At 41.0% G+C, this 16,915-nt stretch overlaps 1 protein-coding gene across 1 annotated transcript in view; it reads left to right on the forward strand.

Annotated features, from left to right (window-relative positions):
• Window positions 1–934: 934 nt before the first annotated feature.
• The window catches only part of smu1a (SMU1 DNA replication regulator and spliceosomal factor a), a 31,469-nt gene continuing 15,488 nt past the window's right edge, over window positions 935–16,915 (forward strand). Inside the window, exons 1-7 of the mRNA XM_072588133.1 lie at window positions 935–1,097; window positions 5,504–5,714; window positions 7,822–7,974; window positions 9,082–9,192; window positions 11,609–11,737; window positions 12,093–12,212; window positions 14,224–14,340. Of these exons, the coding sequence (XP_072444234.1) occupies window positions 1,072–1,097; window positions 5,504–5,714; window positions 7,822–7,974; window positions 9,082–9,192; window positions 11,609–11,737; window positions 12,093–12,212; window positions 14,224–14,340 (867 nt within the window). The 5' untranslated portion in view covers window positions 935–1,071. The remainder of the gene's footprint in view (window positions 1,098–5,503; window positions 5,715–7,821; window positions 7,975–9,081; window positions 9,193–11,608; window positions 11,738–12,092; window positions 12,213–14,223; window positions 14,341–16,915) is intronic.

A 16,915-nucleotide genomic window follows, 5' to 3' on the forward strand; every position in this document is an offset into this window, starting at 1 on the left:
GTTATGGTCACTGCATTACAGGAAGTATGTGGAAGCTTTGGAAAGGGTTCAAAGGAGATTTTCCAGGATGTTGCCGGGTATGGAGAGGTCTTAAGAGGAAACGTTGAGGGACTTGAGGCTGTTTTTGTTAGAGAGAAGGTTGAGAGGTGACTTAATTGAGGCATAAAATAGTCAGAGATTAGAGAGGGTGGACAGTGAGAGCTTTTTCCTTGGATGGTGATGGCTAGCACGAGGGGACATAGCTTTAAGTTGAGGGGTGATAGATAGAGGACAGATATCAGAGGTAGTTTCTTTACTCAGAGAGTAGTAGGTGTATGGAATGCACTGCCTGCAACAGTAGTAGACTCACCATATTTAAGGGCATTTAAATGGTCATTCAGGAGGCATAGGGACAAGAATGAAATAGTGTAGGTTAGATTGCTCCAGACTGGTTTCACAGGTCGGCACAGCATCAAGGGCTGAAGGGTCTGTACTGCGCTATAAATGTTCTCTGTTCTAGGATGTTTCCCTTCATGGGAGAGTCTAGGACCCAGTGTCCATAATGTCAGAATTAAAGGGTGCCAATTTTAGACTGAGATGAGCACAAATTTCTTCTGTGAGTCTTTGGAACTCATTGCCATGAGAACTGTGGGCTAAGAGTCTTTGTATATATTTAAGGCTGAGATAGATAAGATTCTTGGTCAGTAGAGGAATCAAGGGTTATGGGCAAAGTGCAGGAATGTGGATGTCAGGAGTTTCAGATCAACCATTATCCTATTGAATGATGGAGTTGACTGAAGGGGTTGGATTTCCTCCTCCCGTTCCTTTTTCTGCAGGTCTTATACTGTTAAACGAGATGTCCTTTCCCTTTCAGGTTTGTTGGATGTGTCACAGGATCCTCTTCACTGATTGGCGGAGATCTGACATAGTTTACACTTACCCCGGAAGTAGATGATCGGGGATACCGGAAGTTCGCTGTTTGAGGCCGCGGGCCTTGAGGAGTTGTTTCTCTGGACCATATATATATTTTTTCCCCTCTTTTTATTGTTTGGACGGTGAAGGAGGCAGGCAGCGTCCTGGGTGCAGGCCAACATGTCGATCGAAATCGAATCGGCGGAGTAAGCGAAGCAGTTTGAGTTCAAACTCTGAGTTAACCGTTAATGGAACGTGGGACGGTTTGTGACTGTGTCGACAAAAACAAGGCCGCCACAACCTGAGCTATTTGTTCAACACATACACCCCTGTGTAGTGAATTAAATTAATTAATTTGTATTCTTGGCTGTGTTTGATAATATAGTCTGAATTTGCATTAGTAAGAAACCTGGAGCTGTTTATTATAACTTGGCTCACATTACCATGTTATTGTCAGGCAGGGAGATGTTCCTCCTTGTGGTTTAGACCAAAACTAAAGGGGCCTCAATATAGGACAATCAATAATAAATACGATGGCAAGTTCAAAAGAGGTTTCCTCAGCCCGTGAGTGGTGAGGCTCTGGAATTTGCTACCGCAGTGATTAGATGAGAAAAGTAATATTGAGGTGGACAAAGAGGAGGTTGGAAGAACACAGCAAGCCAGGCAGCAAGTGGAGCTTGAGAAGTCAACATTTTGGGTGTAACTCTTTAGAACTGGGGGACGGTGTAAGGGAAGCTGCAGATAAAGGAGGTGGAGGGGCAGGATGGTGAAGTGGGGATAGGTGAAGATGGGTAGAGGGTACGACCTGGTTGTTCGATGGGAAGAATGAATCCAATCGGTAGCTAGAAGTGAGGGTCGATGAGTGGAATGGAAGGGAGTAGCGAGGGGTTGGGAAGGGAGTCGGGTGATGGGATGGTAAGTTATATAAAATTGGAGAACTCTATGTTGAGTCTATCAGGCTGTAGGCTGCCCAAGCGGAAGATGAGGTATTATTCTTCCCGTTTGCAGTTTAATTTTGTTGTGGCAATGAGGAGGCCAAGGATGGTCATGTCTGAAAGGGAATTAAAATTGGCAGTGATTGGGAGGTTAGGTCTGCCCCATGGGCCCAGCTGAATGCTCGGCAAAACATTCCCTTAGTTTACATTTGGTCTCCCTAATGTAGAGAAGACCTCCTTTGGAGCACTGGATACAGTAAACTAGGTTGGAGGAGAGGCAGATGAACCTCTGTCTCACCTGGAAAGACTGTTTTGGGCTTTGGATGGAGGTGAGTGAGGAGGTGTGCAGGCCAGTTTTGCATTTTTCATGCTTGCAGGCGAAGGTACCTGGGGGTTTGGGAGGGAGCGGGGAAGGAGGTGGTGGTGAGTAGAGTGGTGCGAAACAAGGATTGACAAAGGGAATAGTCCCTGCAGAAGGCAAAGAGGGGTGGGGAGGGGAAGATGATGCATTGGATGTGGAGACTGGTGGGGTGGTAGGTGAGAACAAGTGGGGCCCTGTCTTTATTGAGTTTGGAGGGGATAGGTTAGACCAGTGGAATGGAGGCAAAGCGGTGGAGGGCTGTCTGGATGACAGGGGGTAAAAGCACACTGTTCAAAATAGGTGGACATCTGGGATGCTTGGGAGTGGAATGTCTCCTCGTCTGAGCAGATGCAGCAGAGTAATTAGGAGAACGGGTTTGAGTTCTTGCTGGATGCTGTGTGGAAGAAGGTCTTGTCCAGATAGTTGAGAGTCTGTGGGTTTATAGTAAACGTCCAGCTGGAGACTGTCACCAGAGATGGAAATGGAGGTCAAGATGGGAGAGAGGTGTGCAAGATGGATCAAGTTAATTTGAGGATGGGGTGGAAGTTGTGGGCGAAGTCGATGAACTGCTCCAGTTCAGCCTGTGTGCAGGATGCTACACCGATGCAGTCATTGATCTAACAGCGGAAGAGTTGGGGCACAGTGCCTATGTAGGTATTGAAGAGGGACTGTTCAACCTAGCCGATAAGGTGTATCTGGGGCCCAGATGAGTGTCAATGGCTGTCCCTTGGATTTGGAGGAAATGGGAGGAGTTAAAGGAAAAATTACTAAGGGCTAGGACTATTTTGGTGAGGTGGAGGAGGGTATTAGTGGAGGGGGACTAGATGAATCTGTTGGAGTGGAGGAAGCTGAGGGCCTGAAGGCCATTATTGTGGGATATTGACAGGTATAAGGGCTGCACATCCATTGTGAAGATGAAGTGCGGGGGCAGCTGGGGAACTGGAAGTTACTGAAAAGGTGGAGGACGTGGTTGGTGGCAGGTGGAGATGGGAAGTGCCTGAACCAAGAGGGAGAGGATGGAGTCGAGATAGGACGACTTGAGTTCGGTGGGGCAGGAGCTTGCGGAGACGATGGGTCAGCCGGTGTCTTTGGGCTTGTGGATCTTGGGGAACAAGTAATATTGAAGCATTTGAAATGGACGTTGGATAAAATACAAGGAAGCAATATAAGGATATGCTTTTGTGATGAGATGAAGAGAGGTGACCCAGGCTTGTGTGGAGCATGAACACCAGTATAAGCCAAATGGCATGTTTCTACATTGAAGTGTCAATGTACAGATCTCACCTCTTCCTGGAATTTACATGTTTGTGAGTATTAGTTGTTGATCAGCAAACTGGAAGAACTTTGTAATTTCCAAGAAGTCTTGTTAAATCAGTTATGGTGTGAAGAGAAAGAAAAGGATAAGATAGAAACTACAGGCCAATTAGTCTGGCCTCAGTGGTGGGCAAGCCAATGGAAACAATTAAGGTGCAGAATTAATCTGCACTCGGTGAGGCATTGACTAATCAAGGAGCATCAGTATGGTTTTGTTAAGGGAGATCATATCATTTTTCAAAGAGATGACCAGATGTGTTGATGTGGGCAATGCATTTGGAATAGTTTAGTTGGACTTCAGCAAGAGTTTTGATAAAGTCTCACATGGGAGATGAGAGCCCATGGGATCCAAGGAACTTTGGTTAATTGGATCCAGAATTGGCTGAGTGGCAGGAAGAAGAGGGTGATGGTAGAGGAGTGTTATTGTGACTATAAACCTATGTCCAGTGGTGTTCTGCAGGGATCAGTTTGGGGCTCTTGCTGATTGTGGTATATATATATAAAAATGATTGAATGCAAGAGGATGGATCACTAAGGTTGTAGAAAATTGGTGAAATGGTCCATACTGGGCAAGATAGCCACAGAGTATTGCTTACAGTTCTGGAATCCATATGATAGGAGGGATGTGGTTGCAGTGGAGAAGGTGTACATGACATTTACCAGGATATTGCCTGGGCTGAAGAATTTTAGTTATGAACAAAGATTGGGTAGACTGAGATTGTGTTTTTTTTGTTTGGAGCAGAGGAGACTGAGGAAAATTGAGGGACAAAGACAGAGTAAACAGGAAGGGACCTTGTCCCCTTTGTTGGAGGGATCAGTGATTGGGGATATGGATTTAAAGTAAGGGCCAAGAGGTTTAGAGGGATTGTGGGAGGGAAAAAACTCACCCAGAGGGTAATGGGAAACTGGTACTCACTGCCTGAAAGGATGCTGGAAGCAGAAGCCCTCATAACATTTAAGAATTATTTAGATGTGCACTTGAATGCCAAGGCATGCAAGGCTATGGATCAAGAGCTGGAAAATGAGATTAGAATACAGTTTCTGTAAAATGAGTAATGTCTGGTTTTGTCAGTACTTCTGTCCACTATTGACAGCATATGTATGCATAAACTAGGGGAAAGAGCAGGTAACTTGGCCCCAGGAGCCATTGGGCATTAATGTACAGGCTTTTCATCTCCTTGGGCCTGTCCCAGTATTCAGTGAGATACTGGCTGTTTTGATCTAACTCCATGTACCTGTTTTTGCACCGTATCACTTACTGTGGAATAATTTAATAATCTATCAGTCTTAGAATTTAAGTTATCAATTGATCAAGCATGTTATTTGTGTAACAGAGTTCCAAGCACCTAACTTCCTTTGTGTGTAGGAATTATTCCTTATTTCTCCTCTGGGATCTGATTCTAATTTTAGATTATATTCCTTAGTCCAAGAGTCCCCAATCAGTGGAAATAGTTTGTTTCCCTCAATGTCTGAAAGTTAAATCAAATCACCCTTGATCTTATATTAAAAATTATTTCATGTATATGACTGTGGGTGCTCGTGACAAGGCCAGCATTTGTTGTCTATCTCTAGTTGCCTGTGAAAAAATAATGGTGGGGAGCCACCTTTTGAGCCACTTCAGTTTATCTGGTGCAAGTACTTCCAGTGCTGTTAGGAAGGCCCTCCAAAATTCCAAAACATACAGCTTTATTTTGTACGCATCCTTTCCCAATGGTTACCACACTGCTATTTGTGGGAGCTTGGTGTGAATGTAGTGGGTACCCTATTTCCTACCTTACAACAGTGACCATACTTCAGAAGCATTCAGTTGCTAGGTAAAGTACCTTGAGATGCCCTGAGGTTGCAAAAGGTACAGTACAAGTTTATTTTTTTCGAAGTATGGAGGGAGGCATTTATGAAAGGAAAATTAGGAAGTAAATACAGGTGCAAGATTTGTAATATAAATGCATTTAACAAATCTGGTCTCTTAATGTTTAATAGGGTTGCTTTTCTTTATTCATAGTGTTGTCCGTCTGATCATGCAGTACTTGAAGGAGAATAATTTGCATCGGACCCTAGCAACTCTACAAGAAGAGACCACAGTGTCTTTAAACACTGTGGACAGTATTGAGAGTTTTGTAGCAGATATAAACAGTGGCCACTGGGACACTGTATTACAGGCCATACAGTCACTAAAGCTGCCTGATAAAACACTTATTGATTTGTATGAACAGGTAAGATTATTGATCAAACATGATTAATAGATAGAGAAAGGGATTGTGTTGATGTTTCTGTACTGTGGTGGGTAATTCTTACCTGAAAGAGAAAATGTGTTTGTGACTTTCTCATTCCTGCCCCATTTGCTCTCCCACTCTTTTAATTATCAGTTCTCTAAATCTGACAGGAATATTAAGGCTTCCAGTGCCAATGCTAAAGGTAGCAAGCAATTTCCACAGTAACTGAAAGCTAATTATCATTGTTTGGAGGTGCTGGTGTTGGACTGGGGTGTACAAAGTTAAGAATCACAACACCTATAGTCCAACAGGTTAATTTGGAAGCACTAGCTTTCAGAGCGCTGTTTCTTCATCAGGTGATAACCACCTGATGAAGAAGCAGCGCTCCGAAAGCTAGTGCTTCCAAATTAACCTGTTGGGCTACGACCTGGCGTTGTGATTTTTAACTAAGTACCATCAAAAGACATTTTATAGCTTTCACCAAGGAGTCACATTTCCTTCAGTGATCAAGCTTTTTTATTTCTCATTGGATTAAAATTGCATTATTGCAAATTGTACAAATCCTGTATCAAGGCAGATAGCACATGATCTCAACAATCATGCACCAAGCACAATGTGCAGTGAGACAAAATTGATGCTAGGAAAAAGCATTTTAAAAGTTAAAATGGTATTAACATTATTTGACAATGCATTGGAAATAATAAACAATCAATGCAATTTTTTGTGTTGGAAGCCATGTCAACAGAGATACCTCCAACAATAGTATTTTACCATCGCTCTCTTAGTGTGAGAACAGCAAAGTTCATTTGTGCGCAATCACCAGGTAGTACTTCTGTTGCAAGACTTGAGCGAGTACTGTAGAGTCATAGAGTTGTACAGCACAGAAACAGACCCTTTAGTCCACTTCGTCCATGCTGACCAGATATCCTAAATAAATCTTGTCCCATCTGCTAGCATTTGGCCCATATCTCTCTAAACCCATCCTATTCATATATCCGTCTAGTTGCCTTTAAATGTTGTAACTGTACCAGTCTCCTCCACTTCCTCTGGCAGCTCATTCTATGCACCATCCTCTGCGTGAAAATTTGCTTCTTTGATCCCTTTTAAGTCTTTTCTCTCTCATCTTAAGCCTGTGCCCTCTAATTTTGGGCTCTCCCACCCCAGGGAAAAGACTTTGACTCTTCACCTTATCCATTTCCCCATGACTATAAATCTCACAAGGTCACCCCTCATTCTTTGATGCTCCAGGGAAAATAGCCCCGTCTATGCAGCCCCTCCCTGTAACTCAAACCCTCCAACCCTGACAACATCCTTGTACATCTTTTCTGAACCCTTTCAAGTTTGAAAATGTCCTTTGTATAGCAGGGAGACCAGAACTGCATGCAGTATTCCAAAAGTGGTTAAACTAACGTCCTGTACAGCTGCAACATTACACCCCTCCCCCCACCCGCCCACCACAACAACTCCTACACTCAATGCACTGACCAATAAAGGCAAGCATACCAAATGCCGCCTTCAATATCCTATCTCCCTGGGACTCCATTCAAGGAGCTATGAACCTGCGCTGCAAGGTCTCTTTGTTCAGCAATAGTCCCCAAGACCTCACCGTTAAGTGTATAAGTCCTTCCCTGACTTGCCTTTCCAAAATGCAGCACCTCACATTTATCTAAATTAAACTCCATCTGCCACTTATCGGCCCATTGTCCCATTCGATCAAGGTCCTGTTGTTCTCTGAGGTAACCTTCTTTGTTGTCCACTACATCTCCAATTTTGGTGTCGTCTGCAAATTTACTAACCACACCTCCTGTGTTCTATTGAACAAGTGATCTTTTAGATGTTTTCTTGAATTGCACCTCCATCTGCTGTCTCAGATGAATGCAAAACAAATCATAGCTCGACTTATCTCGACTTAAAATGTATGATTTCATGATTGGTTTAACAAGTGGTCTTGTGTAGGGCAAATGACTTTAGAATCCAGATATTTCCTGTTTTTGTGCATATCTTTCCTTTTTGTGGGGTTAAATAAAAAAAACATATTTTCTGTGTATCCAAAAATAAGCTTCACTATGTTACTGAAAGTTTTGAAATTTTTTTGTTCATTCTGTAGGTGGTTTTAGAGCTGATTGAACTTCGTGAGTTAGGTGCTGCTCGATCTTTGCTTCGACAGACTGACCCCATGATTATGCTAAAACAAACCCAACCAGAGAGGTATATTCATCTGGAGAACCTGTTAGCAAGATCCTACTTTGATCCACGTGAGGTACTTGAACTTCTCTCATCAAGCTTTTAGAAGGCACAAGGGTAACAGTGTTGAGAGAACTGTTGAATGCATACTACTTTTCCTGTACAAGTGTAGATTATTAATAACTTTCTATTGTTTTTACTGGTGAATTCTCAAATTACTCTCAGTAAAATCTGCAATGTTTCCTCCACCCTTCATTGCCATGTACTGCCCAACTAATTTTCTTTGTCAAACGTACAACCTGAATAAAGATGAGTTTTAAATTTATAATAATTTTAATGATCCATATTTAACTGGTGTCTTTTGAATATTAGATGAAGCAGAAGTGTATTTTATTTCTGTGCTGCATATTCAGACCATTGACACTTGGGCAATTGCAATGAGGTTATAACCATTTGAAAACAGGGTCATGATGTAGCCACATGAAACCTGTGTTCATTCCTGATGTGCATATCAAGAGGTTTTTGTTTGAACACTACTGCACTTTGTTGCCACAGGTAGTTTAATGTTAAAGGAGTGTAGTGGACATCAGATGCTCCATGCTCCCAATTGCAATGCTTCATACGTGTTTCAAACTAGAAATCTAATTGATCTCTGAGCGCTGCTTCCTTTTCAGTGGTATGGCAGTGATATTTCCATGCAGGTGCATGAATTTGTGGTTGTCTTATTGTGCATCAGAAAATGATTGTGCTCCCACAAAAGCCATTTGTCCCATTGTGGCTGTCAGCAATTTGAAAGACCGATCTAATTATTCAGTTTCTTTCCCACAGCCCTACATTTTTTGTATCCTTTTAATATTTATCCAATGCCCTTTTGAAAGGAGCTAGTAAATCTGTTTCCACCCGTTCACGTAAAATTCATTCTAGATCACGGCAACTCACTTTTTAGAAGTCCTTTTGGCTTCATGTCAGTGTAACATCCAGCATCTTGCAGCTGCATCCTCCTGAATATGTTTATGCATTTTAGAAAACAACCTTAAAAGCACCTTGCCAGCTGTATAGTAGCAGAAGTGGTATGAGGTAGGTGAATGGAATATATTTAACCAAGTATGGTAAGTTGGCACCTAGATGTTTGCTACTTGATTATCCATCATGCCTCATTGCATTGTTGTTTGCTACTTTTTAGGCTTACCCAGATGGCAGTAGTAAAGAGAAGCGAAGAGCAGCCATTGCTCAGGCTTTGGCAGGGGAAGTCAGTGTAGTGCCCCCTTCACGTCTCATGGCTTTGTTGGGTCAGGTAAATGTGCCTGTTTTGCTATACCTGTTGCATTCTGTTTATGTTCCTGCGTGGAAGGTAAATAAAATTTAGGTGTTAAATGATAAATAGTGAAAGCTTCAAAAGGCATATCCTCTGTTGTTGTATCTTTTTTGAGATTAGTAGAACTGCTACTCCCGTGCTGCAAGTAATCTATAAAGTATAATGGATGGTAGATGACAATGTTATTTCAGTTTTTCCATTCAGGTATAACACAACTCTATTTCTTCTCATCACATTGTTATTACAAATTTCTTCCATGCTAATTGAATGTTCAATATTCTTAATTATTCTAAGGGAGGGAATGAGAACAACTTGACCTGAATGGTTGTAACTTTGACTTTATTACCAATTAAATCTTCAAACTGGGGTTAAAATTATAGTCAACATCGCATACCTTGGATGAGATATGAAACTGGTTTCAGAATGAAAATACCCCTGAAACAAGTTGGGTTTGCTATCGGAAATGGAACATAAAACGTTGAATAGTACAGCACAGTACAGGCCCTTTGGCCCTTGATGTTGTGCTGACCTTTTATCCTACTCTAAGATCAAACGGTCCTACATACCCTTCACTTCACTATCATCCATGTGCCTATCCAAGAGTCTCTTAAATGTCCCTAATGTATCTGACTCTAATACACTGTGGAACAGTCACAAGAAAAAAACAAAATGAGGCTTCCATGCATTCAGACATTTATTCCTCAAATCTTATCAGAAGCCCTTGTTATGGAATGAGCATATTTTGAGATATTTGGACACAAAGTTTGAAGTGGATTTTTATTAGGCAAGGGTATTGATGTTTATAAAACTACAGCAGGTAGTTCTGTTAAGTAGCAGGTCATTCGTTGATTTAATTGAATGATGGAGCAAGCTTGGGTTGAATGACATTCACCTTTTCCTGACTTCTGTGTGCAAGTAAGTGTTTTACATTTTCTGTGATAATTTAGTACTAATAATTGCCATGAAATTTCTCGAGAAAAGCATTTAGGTTTAGCATTAACAAACATCTTTGTATCCTCTTTGGGCGCAGGTCAGGTCCCAGAGGACTGGAGAAAAGCCAAAGTCGTCCCATTATTTAAGAAGGGTATCGGGGATAATCTAGGAAATTACAGGCCTTTTAGCCTCATGTCTGTGTTAGGGAAATTATGAGAAAAGGTTCTTAGAGACAAGATCTATATGCATTTAGAAGCAAATGGACTTGTTAGCGATAGACAACATGGTTTTGTGTGGGGGAGGTTATACCTCGCTAACTTGATCAAATGTTTTGAGGCCGTGATGGAGATGATTGAGGGAAAAGCAGTTGTTGTCAACAGGGTCTTCAGTCAAGCCTTTGACAAAGTCCCTCATGACAGATTGGTACAAAAGGTGAAGTCACTTGGTATCAGGGGTGAACTGGCAAGATGAATATAAAACTGGCTTAGTCATAGGAGAGAGGATAGCAGTGGAAGGATGCTTTTTGGAATGGAGGATTGTGGCTAGTGGAGTTCCAAAGGGATCAGTGCTGGAACCTCTGTTGTTAGTGGTCTAAATAAATGATTTGGAGAAAAACTTGGCTGGCCTAATTAGCAAGTTTGCAGATGATACAAAGATTTGAGGAGTTTGAATAGTGAGAGGATTGTCAGAACATACAGCAGAATATAGATCAGTTAGAGGCATCAGCAGAGAAATGGCAGATGCAGTTTAATCTGGATAAATGTGAGGTGATGCATTTCGGAAGATCAAGTACAGGTGGTAATTATTCAGTGAATGGCAGAACCGACAGAAGTATTGATATGCTGAAGGATGTGGGTGTGCAGGTCCACAGTTCACTGAAGGTAGCTGTGCAGGTAGAAAGGTCGTAAAAAAAAAGACCTGTGACATGCTTGCCTTCATTGGAAGGATCACTAAGTATAAGGACAGGCAAGTTATGCTGTAGCTTTATGGAACTTTAGGCCACACTTGGAATATTGTGTGCAGTTCTTGTTACTACATTCAAGAAGCATCTGGATGAATAAATGAATAAGAAGGGGATAAAAGGATACGGATCTTGTAAGTGAAGACAGCTTTCATAAGGTAGGGCAGCATGTGTCGACACAGGCTTGGAGGGCCAAAGGGCCTGTTCCTGTGCTGTGTTGTTCTTCATTCATTTGAGTAGCGAGAGTGATTGCACTGCAAAAGTCATTTAGTTCTTGTACATTGGCAATTTAAAGCCATAAGAGGAATATTGATATAGTTCAATAATTTCCATGGTAACACATTGAAACCTGTCCAGTTTAAATCAGTGTTGTCACTGGAAAACCTAGGCAACAACTAAAGAATAGAAACTATTTATGACTAGCTTTCTCTCCTTTACAGTGTGTTTTAAATCATATAAGAGAAAAATGCTATTCCTCTTGTAACTTTTTTATTGTTCCAGGCATTAAAATGGCAGCAACACCAGGGGCTTCTGCCTCCAGGTATGACAATTGACTTGTTTAGAGGTAAAGCAGCTGTGAAAGATGTAGAAGAGGAGAAATTCCCAACTCAACTCAGCAGGCACATCAAGGTAAAAGTTTTAGTTTGATTTGTGAAATACCTGGTGCCTGCACCCATCCCAAAATGGAAATTTTGGAAATCCATTCATGCAAGCATCCATTTAATAACCGAGTACAACTAAACTTGTCTTAATGTTTTGTTTTCAAGTCTTTAAGAATTTATCACAAATTTCCTGTGGGTGAGAAATGATGCTGAAATAAGTTTCAAGCCATTATTTAAGTGTAACATTGATATTTGAAGGAAGTTAGGAGACTTAAGTGCCTTTAACTCAGAAGATCTAGACGCCATATAGGTAACACAGTTCTTTGGAATTTTCAGAATGACACACTTGCATTGAATGATGTGAGCAATTTTTGTTTTAACAGTTTGGTCAAAAGTCCCATGTAGAGTGTGCTCGATTCTCGCCAGATGGCCAGTATCTTGTTACTGGTTCTGTGGATGGCTTTATTGAAGTGTGGAACTTCACCACTGGCAAAATTAGAAAAGTAAGTACAAAAAGGGGGCTTATTGGAGTTATCTTCTGATAGTTTGTAGATCACGTTCTTCACCCCTCCCCCCCCCCCCCCCCCCCAATGGCCAAGAATTAAATCAATTTAACTAATTAGCATGAACTTGTCACTGTTTTTGGTGTTTTGACAATTGCAAAGTTCTGTTCACTCATTCCTGCTGTTGAATTCAGAGGATTTTCCCAGGTAGACCATTCAGTATTCTTAGGGCTCAGGTGAATATTGTTTAAAAGAATTCCTGGGCACATGTGTACACATGTATAGAGTGATTCGTTTAAGCATGTTTTTCTTTATTGCTGAAAAGAAACATGCTGTGGAAGCTTTTCATCTTGCACTTGTCAAGATAATCAGAAGGATGCTAAATATCAAAGAGGACAATTTATACCACGTAAAAAGGGTGCTGATTGGTTGGCAAGTGAAATTTAAATAGTAGAAGAATTGCTTTGGAAAATTGAGTATTTTTGGCAAAACTTTCTTTGATTTGAAATGAATATTCAAATATGACAGAAAGTATACATGAACATTTTTTAATTCTACCTGCAGTAAATTTAGTTTGATTTTGAATGGTTTAAAATGCAAATTACTTTGTACGCTGAAGGTCAACAGCAAGATTTTTTTTAGTAACAAATTGGAATGCTGCACTGATGCTCAATACGTCAATCAATTTGGTAACTGCTGAACAAAAGCATACAAAATAACCATCCAAATCCAGATTTTATAAACTGCTTTGCTTATGATAGAATAACATGCTGAGTTAGTTATATGGAATCTGTAACTACTTTTTAATTTTAGATGATTAGGTGTATTGTCTTGTTAATTTTGTGAAGGAAGTCATGGTCTCTCCCAATTCCACTCGTATTTATGCACCCATAATTTTCAATTGCTGGCAGTGTATTTTTGTGGAATGTCAGGAAATGGTACTGCAGTATTTTTTTATCAGATGGCTACCATGTCATTGAAGAGCTCACGGTGTCGGAGGGTAATGTATTGCCACTGGTAGAGAATTGGCTCATGGGCAGGAAAGAGCAAGTGGGATAAAGGGTTCTTTTTCAGTTTGACCTATAACCAGTAGGGTACCACCAGGATCAGTGCTGTTTACAATGTGTATTTATGACTTGGAGGGACGAGGTGAATACTATAGCCAATTTTGCTTATGACACAAAAATAGGTGGAAAAGCAAGTTCTGAAAGGTATACCAATAGTTTACAGAGAGAAGTTGATAGGTAAGGAATTGGGCAAGAAGTTAGGAAATGGAGTACAGTGTGGAGAAAATGCAAAATTGTTCATTTTGGAAGGGAGTACAAAAGAACAGTATTACTTAAATGGAGAAAACTGCAGAAACATGCTATACAAAGGGACTTGAGGGTATTTGCATGAAAAACAGAAAGCTAGTATACAGGTGCAGCAGGTAATCATGAAGGCTGCTGGAATGTTTGCCCTTTTAAGGGTGTTGGAGTATAAGGGTAAGAAGTCTTACTACAACTGTACAAGGTGCTGATGAGACCACACCTGGAGTACAGTGAGCAGCTTTGGTTCCCTTATTTAAGGAAAATTATCAATTCATTGGAGGCTGTTCAGAGAAGTGTAACTAATATGATTCCCAGTATGAAGGAATTGTCTTATGAGCAAAGGTTGAACAGGTTGGGGCTCAACTCTGGATAGGGAAGTAGATATGAGGAGTACCGAATCAGGCTTGATCCTATTTAATGGGGAAGCAGGCTTGAAGGATATAATGGCTTACTTCAGTTCCTGTTTCTTATGATTGAACTGTACAATTTGACAGAATGGATGAATATTAATGTATTATGAATGGTTAGTTGTGTTTCCCATTAGCTGTTTATTGATGGAAATGGTGGACAGAGATCTCTCCCACTTGTTTTATCTTGTTAGTAAGGTTTTGCAACAGTAAGGTTGGTTAGCAAATGGCTGTGTTGCTGTTGCACCAGTGATGGATACTTGATTCTTTACCCCTTTTAATGTTATTCTCTAGGATCTAAAGTACCAAGCACAAGATAACTTCATGATGATGGATGATGCAGTTCTTTGCATGTGTTTCAGTCGTGATACTGAAATGTTGGCAACAGGAGCACAGGATGGAAAGATTAAGGTGGGTAACTAGATTGAGGAAATTTCATGCAAATTATAAAACTTTCAAGGTTTTTTCTTTTGCATTATCCCTATGAATTTACTTGTAACAGCAAAATTTCACCCCACTGGATATTATTCTCATTAAGTAGTTCTGCAGCATTGCCACCTTACAAGTTCTCCTTCATAGTGTCTTAGAGTCTGAGATCTGTAGCACAGAAGGAGGTCTTCAGTCAATTGTGTTCATGCCAGTCAAAACTGACTGCCTAATTAATTTAATCCCCTTTTCCTTTTCCAGCACTTGGCCCACAACCTTGTATGCCTTGTCTAAAGGCATTTTGAATGTGCATGTCTAAATACATTTTGAATGCTATGATGTGCCTCTATCACCCTTACTAGGCAATGAGCTCCAGATTCCCACCATTGTCTGGGTGAAATGGGTTTTTTTTTTGTCGTATTTCCTCTAAATCTTCTACCTCTTTTTTTTGACTGGAGGAAGCTGTTCATAGGTAAAGGGACAAGTGGGAGGCTTTCAAAAGCGAGGTGATGAGAGTTCAGGACCAGCATGTACCTGTTAATATGAACAGCAAGGCTGGCAGGAATAGGAAGCACTGAATGACTCAAGATATTAATCACAGATTAAGAAAATGGAGGAGACATGTGTTAGGCATAGAAAAGTACTTTTCTTCAAATAAGAAGAGCTGAAGGGCAAAGTCTTAAAGTTCCATCCAAAAATCATGAACTTTTTTTTGCAAAACAGACACTGTTTCCTAACCCAATCTGCAATAGCTGTTCAACTTGGGAAGTTAACTCATTCAATTGAGTAAAATGTGACTGGCACAAATAAACAACTTAGTGATCATCAGCTTCAAGGTTAATGTTATTTCCCAATTTTGTGTAGAGTTGGACTTTGAGATCTGATAACAGCTGGGAACAAATGAATCCCTTGAGTAGATGGAGTTTAGGAATACAGTTAAGGGGGAAATAAGGAAGGCAAAAAGGAAACCATAACTTTGGCTGATAGGATAAAGGAGAATCAAAGAAATTCTACAAGTATCTAAGGGCAAAAGAGTAACTAGGGAGAGAATAGGGCCCCTTACAGTTTAATGCGGTTGTCTGTGTGTGGAACCACAGCAGATGGATGAGATCCCAAATAAATATTTTGCGTCAGTGTTTGTCATGGCAAAAGACATCAAAGCTCGGGAAGTCAGGAAAATAAATAGTGATGACTTGAAAAGGATCCACATTACAGAAGAGGAGGTGCTGGAGGCCTTAAAGCACAAACAGGTAGATAAATCCCTGGCGCCTGATCTAGTATATTTCAAGACATTGTAGGAAGCTAGGGAGGAAATTACAGAGCCTCCAGCAGAGACATTTGTATCATTGACAGATGAGGTGCTAGAAGACTGGAATATAGCTAATGTGCCATTATTTTTAAGAAGGCTGCAAGGAAATGTCAGGGAATTACAGACTGGTAAGCCTCCGATCAGTGATGGGAAGGGTGTTGGAGTGGATTCTGAGAGACGGAATCTACATGCATTTGGAAGGGCAAAGACTGCTTGGGGATAGTCAGCATGGCTTTCTGTGTGGGGAAATTATGTCTCATAAACTTGATCGACTTTTTGAAGAGGTGACCAGGAAGGTGGATGAAGGCAAAGTGGTCGACATTTACATAGACTTTAGGAAGGCCTTCCACATGGTAGATTGGTTAACAGGTTAGATCACATGGGATCCACAGACAGCTAGCCAATTGGATACAAAATTGACTTGACGGTTGGAGACAGGTGGTAGTGGTAGTATTGTTTAGATTGGAGGCCTGTGACCAGCAGTCCATCAAATGGATTGGTGCTGGGTCCACATCATTCACAAACAATTTGGATGAGGGTGTAGGAGGCATGGTTAGTTTGTAGATGACACCAAAATTGGTGGTATAGTGGACAGGAAGAAACTGATCTAAGAATACAACAGGATCATCTTCAACTAGACCAGTGGGCAGAGGAATGGCAGAAAGAGTTTAATTCCAATAAATGCAAGGTGTTGCATTTTGATAAGACAAACTGCGGCAGGACTAACACAGTTAATGGTGGGGCTTTGGAGAGTTTTGTTGAAAAGAGAGACCTAGGGGTGCAGGTACATAGTTCCTTGAACGTGGTGTTACACATCAACAGCGTGGTGAAGCAGGCTTTTGGCACATTTACCTTTGTCAGTCAGAGCATTGAGTGCAGGCGTTGGGGTGTCATGTTACCAACATTTGGAGTACTATGTATAATTTTGGTATAGGAAGAATGTTATTAAATTGGAACGGGTGCAAAAAAGGTTTACAAGGAGGTTACAGAGACTAGAAGGCTTGAGTTATAAGAATAGGCTGGAATTTTTTTTTCCCTGGAGTGTGGCAGGCTCAGGGGTAACCTTCTAGAGGTTTATAAAATCACAAGGTGCATAGATAAGATGAATAGCCAAGGTCTTTTCCCTTGGATAGGATAGTCCAAAACTGGAGGACAGAGGTTTAAGGTGAGAAGGAAAAGATTTAAAAGGGATCTGAGGGGCAGTGTTTTCACACAGTGTGGTGCAAATATAGGATGAACTGCCAGAGGAAG

This window comes from Chiloscyllium punctatum, chromosome 2 (assembly GCF_047496795.1).
Source record: "Chiloscyllium punctatum isolate Juve2018m chromosome 2, sChiPun1.3, whole genome shotgun sequence".
NCBI lineage: Eukaryota > Metazoa > Chordata > Chondrichthyes > Orectolobiformes > Hemiscylliidae > Chiloscyllium > Chiloscyllium punctatum.